The 15116-nt window shown below is 42.8% G+C and overlaps 1 protein-coding gene across 4 annotated transcripts in view; it reads right to left on the reverse strand.

Annotated features, from left to right (window-relative positions):
• Positions 1 to 228: 228 nt before the first annotated feature.
• Positions 229 to 15116, reverse strand: part of UAP1 (UDP-N-acetylglucosamine pyrophosphorylase 1) — a 34219-nt gene continuing 19331 nt past the window's right edge. For 2 of the 4 annotated variants that reach the window (XM_059413431.1, XM_059413430.1), the window contains 6 exons: positions 14433 to 14605; positions 9079 to 9272; positions 7831 to 7971; positions 6837 to 7025; positions 1897 to 1963; positions 229 to 806 (listed from right to left, as the gene is read on the reverse strand). In XM_059413431.1, the coding sequence (XP_059269414.1) occupies positions 714 to 806; positions 1897 to 1963; positions 6837 to 7025; positions 7831 to 7971; positions 9079 to 9272; positions 14433 to 14605 (857 nt within the window). In that variant the 3' untranslated portion in view covers positions 229 to 713. Of the gene's footprint in view, positions 807 to 1896; positions 1964 to 5721; positions 5773 to 6836; positions 7026 to 7830; positions 7972 to 9078; positions 9273 to 14432; positions 14606 to 15116 lie in introns of all 4 variants that reach the window. The other 2 variants (XM_059413429.1, XM_059413428.1) reach the window with 2 other exon arrangements.

Genomic DNA, 15116 nt, shown 5'->3' on the forward strand with positions numbered 1-15116 from the left:
GTTGTGACATTGCGAAATGCCTCTTGCAGGGGCCTACAATCTCTGGTTCAGAGCCACTGTTACAAAGCGATAGGAGGCTAACGTCCAAATATAGGGATTCGTTCAAGACCTGTGGGGCCATCATTTCCCTGGAGTGCCAATTTGGCTTCTTATACTATCTCAAAGTTTCTCCCAAGTTTCTTATTTCCTAGTGGAATAATTTCCTCAAGGTACAAATGACACTCCAGAGACAAGAAGAAATGTTTATTTTACCATCCAATTATTTTCTTAAAAAAATTTAATTTTTGATAAAATAAAACAAACTTTTAGTACCATAGAAACCTTTCGACACACACAAACAAGGACATATTATTACTATTTACAACTTCAAGAACAAATGTTTCCAGCTCTAAGTACAGTGATGTTGAACACCTTAATTATACCCAAGCTGTAGGAAATTTCCTGGATGGCCAATGTTTTCCTTGGCTTGGAAAAAAAAAATCATACAATTAAAAAATATAAATAAGACCTTCAATGAGTTGAGAATCATAAAAATGCCTTCTGAAGCTCGGTCATCTGGATCTTGGGGAGTATGGAGTAGTTTTAAGAGTTCAACAAGCAAGGTGAAACCCTGTGGCTATTCAAACACGAGTATTGCAGGAGAGGTCCTGAGGTTCACAGTTGGTCTATCAAAAATAAAAGCTATTCTTACTGTGGTGAACTTGGTTTCTGGTTCATACACCATTCTTCACCAGCTCGTGGACTCCATTCTCATCAATGATTAAAGGTGCATGGAATTCTTTATCTGCCACGTAGCTTTCTATTCCCTGAAAGAACAGATGAAATGAAACGAAACACAGCTAGAAAATTAGCGGGCACTAGTCCTACAGGGCTGGTCTTCGTGACCAGAATAAAGATAGAAAGCACAGATGCCAAAAAGTTGGGTGTAAATGTAGAATCTGAAAGTCAATAAAAATCTATTTCATATACTTTTTAAACTGGGATTAATGACCAATTTATAGAATCATAAAGCAAACAACAAAGAAAGGAAAATTACTCTGATTATAATTTCTAAAGTTAATACGACGTGAGTCATTCTTCTGATCAGCATCACCCAACAGAGTTAACTTTCTAAGCAATGCGGCTGTCTCTGATGTTGAAATTAAGCAATCTGACAAGGATCTCCAGAAAAAATATTCCGTATTAGAAGAGTAACCCCTAAATCTCCCAGTTTTAAAAGGGAGAGTACCAAGTATATGAACAAAATAACCCTCTGAGAGGAAAAATGACCCCGTTTTCAAAAGTCAGACAACCCACAAATACAGAGAACAATCTGATGGTGGCGGGGAGGGGTTAAGGGAACGGGCAAAATGGGTGAAGGAACACGGCAGGCAGAGGCTTCTGGGGATGGAATGAGTGAGTCATGGGGACAAAGGGCACAGCAGAGAGAATATATAAAGTCAGTAACATTGTAACAGCATTGTATGGTGACAGATGGTAGCTACACTCGTGGTTAGCACAGAATGTGTAGACTTGGTGAGTCACTATGTTGTGCACCTGAAATTAACATTGTGGGTCAACTGTATTTCAATTTAAAAAAAAAAAAAGAGGTGGCTGATTTATCTAAAACACAAGGCTGATTTTTTTTTTTTGGAAAGACCATTGCATTTTGATGTGTCAGTGAAATGGATTAAATTACGAAACACTCTATTCGTGGCAACTAACCACTTGTGGGACAGATGCAAAGCCATAACAGGAATTCCCAAAGAGAAAAATTCAGAACAAATGAACTTCTTTGCTCATTCCCAAGATAAACAGGGCAGAGGACTGGGAAATAGGCAACTCTACTTAAATATGAAACAGTCTCCAGATCCTATCATTTAAAAAAAAAGAGGGAAACAAGCAAATCAAACTTACCTCTCCAGCATAGGAGATAAGTGGGGAGATTTCACACTGAATTGGTACATCATTGGCATCCTTCAAGCTAAGAAAAAAAGAAGCATGTTAAAGGTTTTGCTTCTCACGTTATTGCCAGAATATAGACCATCACTTTCCTCTGAGCAGCTTGCAGATAATCAAATTCTCCCAGTTAGACAAACAGAATAGCCTCTATCCTGATGGTGACCAAATTCCCTGCGGATTAAGTCGGCATGAATTTGTCCTGGTCCAGATGACACTATTTGGGGCAAGGGCCAATAAATACCAGTAGGTCTTCAAAGCACTTCACCTATATTGATAGACTTATCTGCTAATGTACATCTCATTTTTTATCATTTCCAACTTTTAATGTGATAAGGGATGGACTATTTACGGAATATAAACTACACTTCAGGCCCACTGCTAGGTACTGTGAACCCTTCCTATTTCCCGTCAATCCTAGCCCCAACCTTGAGCATAAGTACTAGTAGTACTTACGCTCAAGGACAAATGTTCTAAAGCTGCACTGGCCAAAATACACTGGCCACTAGCCACATGTGGTTACTTAAACTTAATTAGGAATTTTTAAATGAACAAAAATTTTAAAATTCAGTTCCTCAGTCATTAAAACCACATTTCAAGTGCTCAGCAACTGCCAAATCAGACAGCCTAGCCATAGATTACTTCCTTCCCCACAGGAAGTTCTATGGACAGTACTGTTCTAAAGGTCTGTTATCTCCCAATACATATTTTCTATACAACCCACACCTCCTAGATTAGCTGAGCTGATTTATTCAAGGTTTCAAAGTGCTTCTCTGCTACTTTCACCAAAGTCTCTCTTCAAAGAGCTAAGACTAAATGCTACCCAAGCAAAGGCAAGGCCAAAGTCACCATCTGCTCTCTCCAGGGCACATTCTAACATACATGGCCAGTCAATCCTGAGTTTCTAAAAGTCTCTAAGTTTTTAATATAGAAGTCAATAAATAATGTTTTTAATATGCATAAAGGCACTAGACCTCTAGCTTTTTCCACTGGTAGGGTACAGAGCACACAAAAGCTAGTCTCAGGGAGCTTGGGTGGCTTAGTCAGTTGAGTGCCCAACTCTTGATTTCAGCTCAGGTCATGAACTCGGGGTCGTGGGATAGAGCCCCGAATTGGGCTCCGTGTTGGCTGGGCGTTGAATCCCACTTAAGATTCTCCATCTCCCTCTGCCCCTCCCCTCCTGCCCCACTCTCTCTCTTAAAACAAACAAACAAACAATTAGTCTCTTACGGCCTCAACCCATTGTTCTCCTTTGTTTTACCAAACATGAGGCTTTGGTGCAGTCAACAAAATCACAGGGCTTCTGAGTTTAGCGATGCCCAAACTTCTCTAAACAGAACTAGGTAGTTTAAATTCATGGTACTCTATATCCTACCCCCACTTATTTACCCCACTACTTTCCACTCAAAACAGACCAGCTGCGCATACTTTGGATTATTCCAAGTCACGTGCAACTATGGTCAAAGAAAAATCTGGACTATCCAAATTACAGCCATCTTCCAAGATCTGGCACAAGCCCCTTCTTCCCTTCCCTGTTGTATTTCGTAGTGACTACTCTCATTTACTTCATAAAAAAAAAAAATTTAATAGATATCTGCCAAGTCACTGTCCCCTAAATCATAATAAATTGTTATTTATACCATACATGAACACATAAACCGATACTGCCTGATGTTACTTGGCTTTCATGCATCTAGACCTCCCAACAGGCTGTCAGAAAGGACTCCCTTCTCTTGTGAAAGCCACTCCAGCACCCAGACACCAGCAGCATGTGCAGGTCCGCGAGCAGACCCACAGACGTCTGTTGGCTGAATGAATAAATGGACTATGGCAGGCTAGACAGGTAACAGACTAACCTGCAGAAGAGACAAATTAAAGATGTGCCACACATCTACCCAGATATGTGTCAGATTCTAAAAGAGCTCAAGAAACCTGGTCCAGACTCTCTGGGGCAGCTTGGACTCATATTAAACCAAATGGGAGAAATAAGGACCCAGTCCACTGACAAGATCCAGACAGTCCAGTCCCACCAGAGTCCCTGAAAGATTTGCTGTGCCAGGATCAGAAGGTGGTTTTGAACCCAAGGAACACCGGGCTGACCTAAAATATAACTTCTCATCAAGATACTGCAAGAAACTAAGAAAGTCACTCTTAATAAACAAAGTTGGATACCCAGAAGGAAGACAGAAGCTACTGTCACCAAATGCAAAATCTCCGAAGACACGCAACTTAAACCAATAACTTACTATCCCCCAATTCTTTAGCCAAGTGGACTTTCAGTAACTAACTGGTCTGTAAGTGCTGAGATAAAAAATAAAAATAATGTCACTTGGTCAAAACTCAGCATCCTTGCTTCCGCTCTTTGAGAATCATCTCCCAGCTGTTTCTTCCCCCTTTTATACAAAGTACTTTGTTGTCATCTCTCATTTTTCAATAATCTTTTTTTACTCTCGAGGACATCACTTAGAGATAGAAATCGTTCCTGCTGAAATTAAGTCTGCGATCTCATTTGGGGCCAAACTTTGATTTGTTTAATTAGTCTACAGGCGGCTACAATGAAGTGGATGAGGGGAGCCGAGGGGTACAGACTAAGCAAGAGAAGACAAACAAGAACGTCTGAAACACTCCGTGTCTTGCCGGAGACAGCCGGATGTTAATTCCAGTTGCATAATTAAGAAACCATTTCACATTTGAGGTTAAAAGCATGGTTCAGTGAGAAGGAAATTTGGGGTCAAAAATCCATTTCTCAAATTCTAAAAGCAACTTGCCTCCAGATATTAAAATGATGGAAGGGGCAGAAAATAACAAAGCAGTCCGCGCCCAGTTCTCGCGGCACGAAGGCCCACAGTCACCTACGGCTCCTCTAAGAAACGCCCGCATCTCTAAGTCCACTTCCTTGTCTAGAAGACAGGGCCACACCAGGGAAACATCGCTACCCACAAGCATCTTTCTCCATGGGGCAAAAGTGAGTGGCAAAGGTAGGAGGAAAAAAAATCACAGGGACAGAAATGACCTCCCTGCTGCTCTACTTCGGAGGTAACTCCCATCTCCAGATCCTTTGCCCTGGACGCATTTCCCATCTTATCTCCAAAACTAAAAATTCAAACTAAACTAGTAACTTTTCAAATGTAGCAAGAACATCAAGCTGTCTCTTTAGCTCTAAGGATAATGGTTTTTTTCAAACTCTGTCAGCACTGAGGTAAGACAGGATACGGTGCTACTTCTAGCTAAAAATTGTCTGCCATTAGGACAAAAAAAGCTTCCTTCTTTGGGAGCAGGATAATGACGGACTAAAACTACCACCACGAGGGAGCTGTCAGTATGAGAAAACATTAAGAGAACCGTTTCCTCCGTATCAGGAGCCATCAGACATGTCCGAGGCAGTCAGCCTCTCCACTGTGAACATACATCCAACCCAGGACGACGCAGCTTCTGAATGTGATGCTCCTCTAGCTTCTGCTGGGATCCAAATCTGTTCTCCCTGGTCTGTAGCCTGCCCGACACCCTACCTATTGCTCGTCTAGCTGTCCCTGCAGACTCAAACGTCCACGGTCAGGTCTTTAGTAAAGCATGCTCCCCACTTCCAGCATGCACCGAGACTCTGAGTTAGTGTCGTCCAGACAGACACCTGCCACCAAGGAAGCGCAGTCCGCCCCCACCGAAGCTGCGACCATCCACCACCCCCAGACCACGGAGAGGCAGAGCGCGCAACTATGATGCCAGTTAGTATGGAGGGAAGCGCGGCCCCGTCACCATGCGCTGCAGGCAGGCTGGGATATTTACTTGAGATTGACATCAGCTGTGATGGCCTCTGACTTTCCATTTGTAGCACTGCTATGTAGGAACAAATAAGCATTAATGGGAATGGAAAACAAATCAAACAATAACAATGAAGTGGAATTGCAAAATATACTTGACCGCAAAGGCATGTATTTATGGTAAATTATAAACTTGGCAAAGGAAATCTGAAGGGTAAAAACAAACTCAATGGCCAATGATGAAGCACAAGGACATGACACGCTACGGAGCAGGGCTGCTGACCACACCGAGCCTGGAAGCGGCTCTGTCGGAGGCTGCTCACCGCAGCTCCTTCCCGGGAAAACACAGTCCTGGGCCGCTGAGCTCCAAGGCTCAGGGCCCTGACACGGACCGCGGCATGCCAGCGCCTGTGTGCACGCAGCCCACCGTTCTACCCTTAAGAATATAAATGAGAGGGCAGAACGTTTTTGGCAGAAGTACATAAATACCAAATGATTTAGAAGGGGGCCATTCTAGGTGCCAACGGAGGTTTTCTCATAAAAGAGAAGACTGAACTTAAAAATGCTTTATCTCAGATTTAAATAACTAGCAGTACTTTCTTTTTTTAAGTTTTAAAAATCCCAAAACATTTCTAACGTTTGAGTACCCGGAATATAAGTGCCATCCCCTCCCTTGCCAGCATCTCCCTCAGCAACCATGAAAGCACCATGGAAAGAAGGACGAGCGGCCCGCGTCTCCTTTGCGGCCTGGGGGCAGTGGGTCTGCAGCAGGAGTGGGGGTTCCGCACACACAACGGAGTGGCAGCGCCCGGGAGAGTGTGCTCCTGATGGCCTTTACCGCACGGCACACCAACAGGATTCCCTCCTGACCATTCCTCAGTGAGACTCGTCCACAGCGTGGTGGACGTGTGTCTAAACAAGGGATTCCTCTTTAACAGGAAGAAAAGCAATCATTCTCTTTGTGATGGACGAGGCGGCCGGTACACCACACCAGGACTGCCCACGACAGTACTATGCTTTTTTAAAAAGATCTAGAAATAGGTCAGAGAGAAAGCAGAAAGGTCCGAGAAGAAAAGTCCAGAACGTGACGCCACACCAGAGAAGTGACACCGACTTACCGGGGAATGGCTTCTCACTTACCGGGGAATGGCTGGGAGGCGAGAGCCATTTTCATCGATGAAGTGGCCCCCTGCGTTGAGGACCCAGCAGTGATGAAGGGACAGCAAAGCATGCCTCGCAGTGGTAGGATTGTCCTTCCCGTTCTGACTGTCTGCATTCTTGAGTGGGGAAAACTCATCTTCTCGTAGCACTTCATACACCACAAACTTCCTAGAGTGGAACCACACAGAGACCGCTCTAGCAGGAGGGGAAACTGCAAGCCAGGGGCTCTGACCCCTCTCTACGGGGCTAAGCCCCTGGTCCCTAGCCACAGGCGCTCTCTCAGATGAATGCCGGAGTAATGCTTGTCCCTGCACTAAATGAAGTTGGAATTCCCTTCTCCAACGCAAAAAGGAAAATTATTTTCATCCCAAACTATAAAGCACTTCCTCTTAAGTCAGAAGGGTCAGAAATCTTTATGCCAATTACACTAGAATCAGTTCTGGGGGGGAGGGGTATAAAAAGGATGGCTGAGAAACGCTACGGCAAGATTAATCTTACTCAGCTCGTCTGTCTTGTGCATTCTCTTACTGGCCAAATTCGGAGACACATACCTCAACACCAAATGCGATCTCTGACCGAGAGCTATACAATCTAAAACCACGTTCCCTGAAACATTTACGCACAGGGCAGGAAGGCATCCTACATACAAACTGGGCCAATTCTCTAGCTCAACCTTTTTAGTTTCTTAGCCAAAAGAAGTGACAATTTTAACAAAATTTCAGTTTTGCAGGACTCAGATAATGGACTAACCAACCTAAAGAAAACATTCTCACAGGCAACTCACACCACACTCCTGGGCTGGCGGTTTCATACTAGAGAATGATAATGAGTCTAGACAGGACACGCACAATCAGAACACCATACCTGACTATATGCGACCCAGTGTCTCCTAAAAGCAGTGCCCTGCCGAACAGAGTAAAAAGCAACATCTCAAGACCTGTCTCGAACCCTACTGGTGCTATTCAGAACATACTTTGCAAACTGGAAGATGTCAAAGACAAATTTTTCCATCTTTATTCCGTTTGGCTTGTCTGGCTTAATTAACTGCCCCTGGGAATCCACATATGGAATCTTCTTTTGAGCCACATGGTGCTGCAACTGAGGTTCATAAATACTAAGTAGAAAGAAAAAAAAAAGACATAATCACTTTCCAAAGTTAAAATGCCAGAAAATCTGATAATCACACTCAGGAACAAGCGCATGAGCAACCAGAACTAAGATTTTCAAAGCGAAGTACGTCTGTTAAGTTTCGGTTCATATTTAAACATTAGATGAATAGATTTCCCAATTCACCTCCTTATATTTTTTAAAAACTCCTCTCATGATCTCCACATTAAAGAATACACACCACACGGCTCACACCAATGTCTTTCCCATAATTCCCGTCTTCCAGAAAATGTTCTCTTTGCCCCAACTTTCCCAACTGAGAGCCCCTGAAGTGTGGAATGGAAAGTTAAGTATTAGTAAGTTACTGTGGATGCATTGATAGCACGGCTACAGACACCACAGTGGAATGGGAAATACTCCAGAACTGTCCAGAACTGGAGTCAATATGCTAAAGTAAGGCTAAGTAACCTTTTTTAAAAGGACATCGTCATCGTGAATGTCTAAAAGCTATCAAACGGAAAAACAGATAGAATGCCATTCATTTAACAGACTGCCAGAGTAAAGTAGCTCTTATTTTATTCTTTTATCCTACCATGCTAATTTCCATCCAAGGCTCAAGTTCTTTTTTCCTGACCCTCAAATGCACTAGTTTCTAAATGCTAGTCTGGGAACTGGCTAAAACGGTGTGGGCAGCTTCTCAAAAATACCAATGACCTGCATCCACCACCAGAAATTCTGACTCAGTAGATGTAGGGCAGATATTTACATTTTTTTAAAGCTTCCCATTGTGGTAGAGAGACCGTACTTCATCTCTTACTCTTCGCTTCACCAGAACCTAAGCCAGTCGGAGGGAGAAGAGGAAGTAGATGAAGAAGTGCTCTGGACGGCAGGCAGAGCACTGAAGGACAGAGTCCTCCCAATCTACCTCCTGTAATGCATCTTCCCAAGAAACAACTACACAGTGAGAAAAATTTCCATTTGGTAAAAAGTGATCCTCAGGGGAGAAGATGAATTCTGTAGAATCTGGACTCGGGGTATCTTACTACTTCTCCAGTGACTCAGTTCCTGATTACCAGTACAAGAAAACTTTTAAAAGCCCCCGTCTCGCGCATACTTGACAACATCTCTGAGAAACGGCACAGTGAAGAAATGGTTGGCGATGTTCCCCGCGTTGAAGAGCAGGCGTCCGTCCGAGCCTCGTCTCTGAGCCGTCGCCAGGGAGATCTCACTGTACTCCACCACCTGGTAGACGCCATCCACTCGGCAAACCACTCCCACCGGCTCCGTCGGGTTCGTTTTCTCCACCACCTGCCCAAAGAAAGAGAGCGGCAGCAGGAGAAACAGAGTCAAATGCTACCCCGGACAGGCCGTTCGCCAAGGCCACATCTGCGGTTTTGCTTATACTGTCTTCAAGCAAAGGAATCTTTAGGTGTAGAAAACTACCTGTCCATCTTTATATTTTCTGGCAGACTACTGTCCAAATGGAAATGAAGTTAATTACCTCCTTCCTATTTATCACCTCATGAAACTGCGGAACAGAAATTCCATCCTGTACACGGAGTCAGAGGAAATCACACTGGACTGGGAATAATAAATGAGGAGTCTACCTCCCTCCAATTATGCTTTATTTTCATCAGTTTATCCTTAACTATACGAACCTGCTTTCAGAATAAATGAAATCTCTCAGGGAGACACGACAAAAAGTATGGCATCTTGCCTCTCATTTGGTACTGTCCAAATCATTTCATTTGAAAACAGAGGGTTTTTTTGTTTTTTGTTTTTTTGTTTTGTTTTGTTTTGTTTCATTTTAATTCACAAATACAGCATGTTCCTTGCTTTTCAGAGACCTGGCCAGGAGGCAGGGGGCAGGAGTGCAGGCAAGTCACTGGGGTCTGGCTCCAACTTCAGTCACAGAAGCCCAGACGATATTTATCTGTTTTGCATGCTAGACTTTGAAGAAAGAGTCTCTATGCTTTAAAAAAAAAGTTTGAAAACCTGTGATTTGATACTCTAACAATGGCTCTAAGCTGGTGGGGCGGCTGAGAGAAAGGTGTATATCAAAATCACAGAGAAAAACAGGGGTGCCTGGGTGGCTCAGTGGGTTAAGCGACTGCCTTTGGATTTCGGTTCAGGTCATGAGCTCATGGGTCACGAGATCGAGCCCATCAGGCTCCATACTGAGTGTGGAGTACGCTTGAGATTCTCTGCTTCTCCCCCGACTCATGTTCTCCCTCTATCTCCCCTAAAATAAAGAGACATTCAAAGAAGATGTCACAGGGAAATATAGAGTATGTAATTTTTAAAAAACCCTCACACTTGACTCTGATACCTCACCACCCTAATCCAACACAGCACTGACCTAAATGAAGTGTTTAGAAGAAAATCACTGAACAACTATGTGTGATACACTAATGTAAAATCAAGATTCCGATGAGATGAGCATTCAACAGAACAAACAATACCAAGTATTTAAAGATACTGCTTTGTTCGCCCTGTTCAGTGAGCAACTCAGCATGCTTCAGAGGAGTCTGAAAACTCGGTCCTCAATTTGAAAAGATCCTAAGAAATTACATCAATAAAGCTAAAACTTTTCTTTAGCAACTGATTTCTTTTTTTTTTTTTAAGATTTTTATTATTTATTTGACAGAGAGAGATCACAAGTAGACAGAGAGAGAGAGAGAGGAGGAAGCAGGCTCTCCACTGAGCAGAGAGCCCGATGCGGGACTCGATCCCAGGACCCTGAGATCATGACCTGAGCCGAAGGCAGCGGCCTAACCCACTGAGCCACCCAGGCGCCCCTAGCAACTGATTTCTTAAAATAAATGCAGCCAGCAGCAGTCTCCTGCAGACAACCGAAGCCACCACTGCCCACGACACAGCCCCAGCAGTCAGGGCTACGGGCCCGAGTCTAGCTCAGCGAGGCAGGGCTCCTGGGTACGCAAGGCTGCTGTGTGCTTTCACTGTCTGCCAGCCTGAGAGGAACACAGGATTCCATAAAAAGAAATTTTCTACCAAAGAAGTGAATTACATTGTGGGGAAACATACAACCAAATGATTTAAATCTATCACAAGCCTGTTTCCAACTACCGACTCCTCACCACCTCTCACTTCACATATTCCTCACTGGGGGGGGGGTCTCACTAGACAGGGAAACTGGAAGATTCCTCTCATTCCCACTTTTCCAGTCACCTCCATAGGCCCCTACTCCTGACCAGCCACAGGAATCAAAACTAAGCACACTCAGACTTTCCACTGCCCAAGTGTTCATCTGTCAGTGAAAGAGCTCCCTCTTGGTGTCTCTTCTTTGGGGGGGTGAGGGGGGAGGGAGGCAGAGGGAGAGAGAGAGCATCCCAAGCAGGCTCCACACCCAGCACAAAGCCCAATGCAGGGCTCCATCTCAGGCCCCTGAGATCACGACCTGAGCCAATATCAAGACTCAGAGGCTTAACCAACTGAGCCACCAGGAGTCCCTGAAAGATTTACTTCTATGGCAACTAGGAGCCTCCAAATATTTTAAGTCTTAATTACAAAAGAAAGCGTTTGAACTGTGTAAACCAGAAGTTCATATGGCACAGAAAGTTAGACAATATAAAATTTAAAAGTTTGCTTGATTTTCTCCGGCTTCATTCCTGAAAAGCTCAGTTCAAATAACACTTTCATGTCATAGTTACTGTAACTGCTTTACAAAGTGACCTTTAATTAACAGTGATTCCTACCCTTTTAGCTTTGTAGTTCTGTAAACCACTGCAGTCTCCGTCTTTTCTCAAGCCTCTCACTCCATAAAAAAATACTTAATTCCTTAATTCACAAAGACCAGAGCCTCTTAAAGAAATAAGACAAATTATTCTACTACCATACTATGAATAACTCCCTAACTTCAGTGTTCTTAAAAATGTATTTTGAGATCTTGATTCTGCAATTAAAATTAAAAGGTGGGAGGACCGATCACACAAATGGTTTCTAACATTTCTGAAAGTTTTTAACACATACCATTCGTGCCATATTCGGGTTCCATCTGAATATGCAGTCACTCACTGAGTGACTCCTACATTATGTGCCAGACACAGAGTGAGCAGGAAGCCTGAGGCTCCTGGAGAACCAATAGGTGGTGGAGAAGAGTGACTGGCCACACCCTGTCTCCGTGTGACCAGTAAACTCACAAAAGTTAGCACACGGAAGTTTTTTAAGCTGTCAGCAAAAACCTAATCAATCTAAAGAGCTTAGTTTTGTAATGTGATAGGATACTAAAGCTAGGAGTTGGGAAACATGAATTCTAATCCTGCTTCTGTCAGTGTGATGAAGGACCTTGAGCCTAGAACTCACTCAGAACCAGAACTCAGGACACTCGGTTCTGAAATCGTAGGGGTTGACCAGATGGTTGCTGAGGTTCCTTCCAGGTTCATCGCTCTGATCAACTAGTACTTAAATGGACCTGAAGCTCAGAGCAGTAAAATATAAGCTTCTGTTTTAGAATGAAGAGTGACACCAAGCGGAGCAGAGTCAGAAATACAGTCTAGTTTTTTTCTTAAAGCTTAGTAGCTACTTACAATGCACTATTTTTCTATTATAATTTAATAGATATTTTTAGTATAGAGTATTAGAGCAGAGAGGTCTTAAATAACCAAACCAACTTTTTTATTTTCTGAGTCCAGAAGAGTCTTATGAGGTCCACCAGCTTAATCTCACAAAACCTGTACCGGTAAATTTAAAACTCCAGCTTCTATGACTTTGCCATAGATTTCAGATTAATTTTAAGAGAAAGGATATCTTTATAACAGAAAATCTCCAACCAAGGCTATGGTATTTCTTTAATGGCAGTTCACCTTTTTAAATCCAAATATTTCAAATTTATATCTAGGCTAATTTGGTTTTGTCAGAAACCTGTATATGGGTTTTTGTTGGCAGGAAGGTCCTCCCTTCATTCTAACACCTTTCTTTTTAAAAAGATTTTATTTATTTATTTGACGGAGAGAGAGATCACAAGTAGGCCGAGAGGCAGGCAGAGAGAGAGCGGGAAGCAGGCTCCCCGCCGAGCACGGAGCCCGATGCAGATCTTGATCCCAGGAGCCTGAACCCTGAGACCATGACCTGAGCCAAAGGCAAAAGCTTAACCCAACTGGGCCACCCAGGCGCCCTGCTTCTAACACCTTTATGGGTTTTTTATATTTAACTTTGTAATCCATTTGAAACGGATTTTGGTATGAGCTTTGAAGGAGACAGTTTATTTTTCACCAGGTATCTCATTCATTTCCCCGACCAATTCGAAATGCCTTGTTTTTCTATATTGTATTCTTTATGTATACATGGACTTACTTCGGACTGATCTATTCTGTTCCACTAATCTGTCGTTCTCTCCTGGTTTCTGTACTACTCTCCTGATTATCTTTTATTCACAACCCAGTTTAGTACCTGGTAGACGGTCTCCAACCCTCTTTCTGCCGTTATCACCTTTCTTGGCATTTTCCTGGCCACCTTTACATGTTTTTTCTAAACTTTACAATCATTTTGTTAATGTCCCCAAAACAGTCTCATTGGAGCTTTGACCAAAACTGTGTTTACTTTAATTTGGTAAAAACTGATAGTTTTACAGATTTCCAGAAAAGCAGTATTTCTATTAATATTTTTAAATCTTCCGAAGTGTTTTCATGTTCTCTTTTACTCCTAGATACACATTTCATTAGCCACCATACAGGCAAGTCTCCTACATCATCGTCTATGCAACTAAAAAAATACTGAAAGGAATACCTCCCTCCATCTTCCTATCAGTGTATTTGTGGTCAAACAATTACTAATCTCCCTTACTGCCCTGTCCTTAACTACACATTTCCATCTTAATCGTAAGGCTATCGTAAGGTCACTTGTCAAATGCCTTGCTGAAGTCTTGATCTGCTGTTCCCTCCCTATTTCTCTTACCTCCTACTCAAGCAACTCTGTTATAGGAAGAAAGTGGCTAATCTGATCAAATACGACTTGATATTAACGAACCCGTCCCAGGCCTAGTGACAATCATTCACTTTCCCAGGGACTTACAAATCATCCACACATATTTTTAAGATTTTACTTATTTGAGACAGAGAGAGTGACAGAGCAGTGACAGTTCATGTGCACATGAACTGGGGGAGAGGGAGAGAGAGAACATCAGGCAAGCCTCGCGCTGAGAGCAGAGCCGGACACCCTGAGACAGTGACCTGAGCAGAAATCAAGAATCGGACACTCAACCCACGGAGCCAGCCAAGCTTCCCATCTGCACATATTTTTAAACTCTAACTTGCAATGGACAGGCATACATTATTTCTAGAATCAAATGCTGCCAATTTAAGAGAAAGAGTAGGTAGGGGATAGTTTAGTTACTTGAGAGAGAGAAATGGTTCTAACACATTCAAATCACCCAGACGATTCCAGTTCGAGTCCTGAACAAATGAGCTGACAGCAAGCTGCCTACCTCACTAGAGAGGAGAAAGGCATTACCTTCGCACCGCAGTCAGCTCCTTTCTGAATGCAAAAGCCAATGAACCGTGGGTCTGCCACTTTTACTAGGATGTTGTCAACACAATAGACATGAATGCTCCAAATGCCTCTCTGCTCCATGTCCTCCACGATATTCTGGGCTGCAAGGGCCCGATAAAGACCACCATTCCCATCTGGGAAATGAAACAGCCCATTAGAAGTACACCAAAACCCATTATGAAGGTAACCCAAAACTGGTTTACCAGGGTTCATGTTTGCAAAGTGGGGTGAAGATCCCTGAAAAGCAGTTTTACATCACAGGGCCAAGAAAAGTAAATACCCAGAAGGAAGAATTCGGGTGTCAAAAAAATTATACTACGTGACTTTAAAAGTAATTTAGTGTTAAGTATCAAAAGAATAACATTATTAATTAATGTAGGACCAGGCAACCCAAAGACCATATTTTTCTTCTTAACTCAGGCTTTTTAACAATTTAGCCCATTATACATTATAAAATATAAAGTTCATTCTCAAGCAATGATTATCTCATAACATTTCAAGTTTTATTAATATTTATGCGATTCAAGTTGGTGCTGGTATTTACAGCCCCAACACTGGCAATTTCACTCAAAAATAAAAAGTACATGAGCATTTTATACCAAATAACGTGTTATTAGGAAACCAGATTAGGATCAGGTCAGATTT

The sequence above is a fragment of the Mustela nigripes genome, chromosome 10 (genome assembly GCF_022355385.1).
Source record: "Mustela nigripes isolate SB6536 chromosome 10, MUSNIG.SB6536, whole genome shotgun sequence".
Taxonomy (NCBI): Eukaryota; Metazoa; Chordata; class Mammalia; order Carnivora; family Mustelidae; genus Mustela; species Mustela nigripes.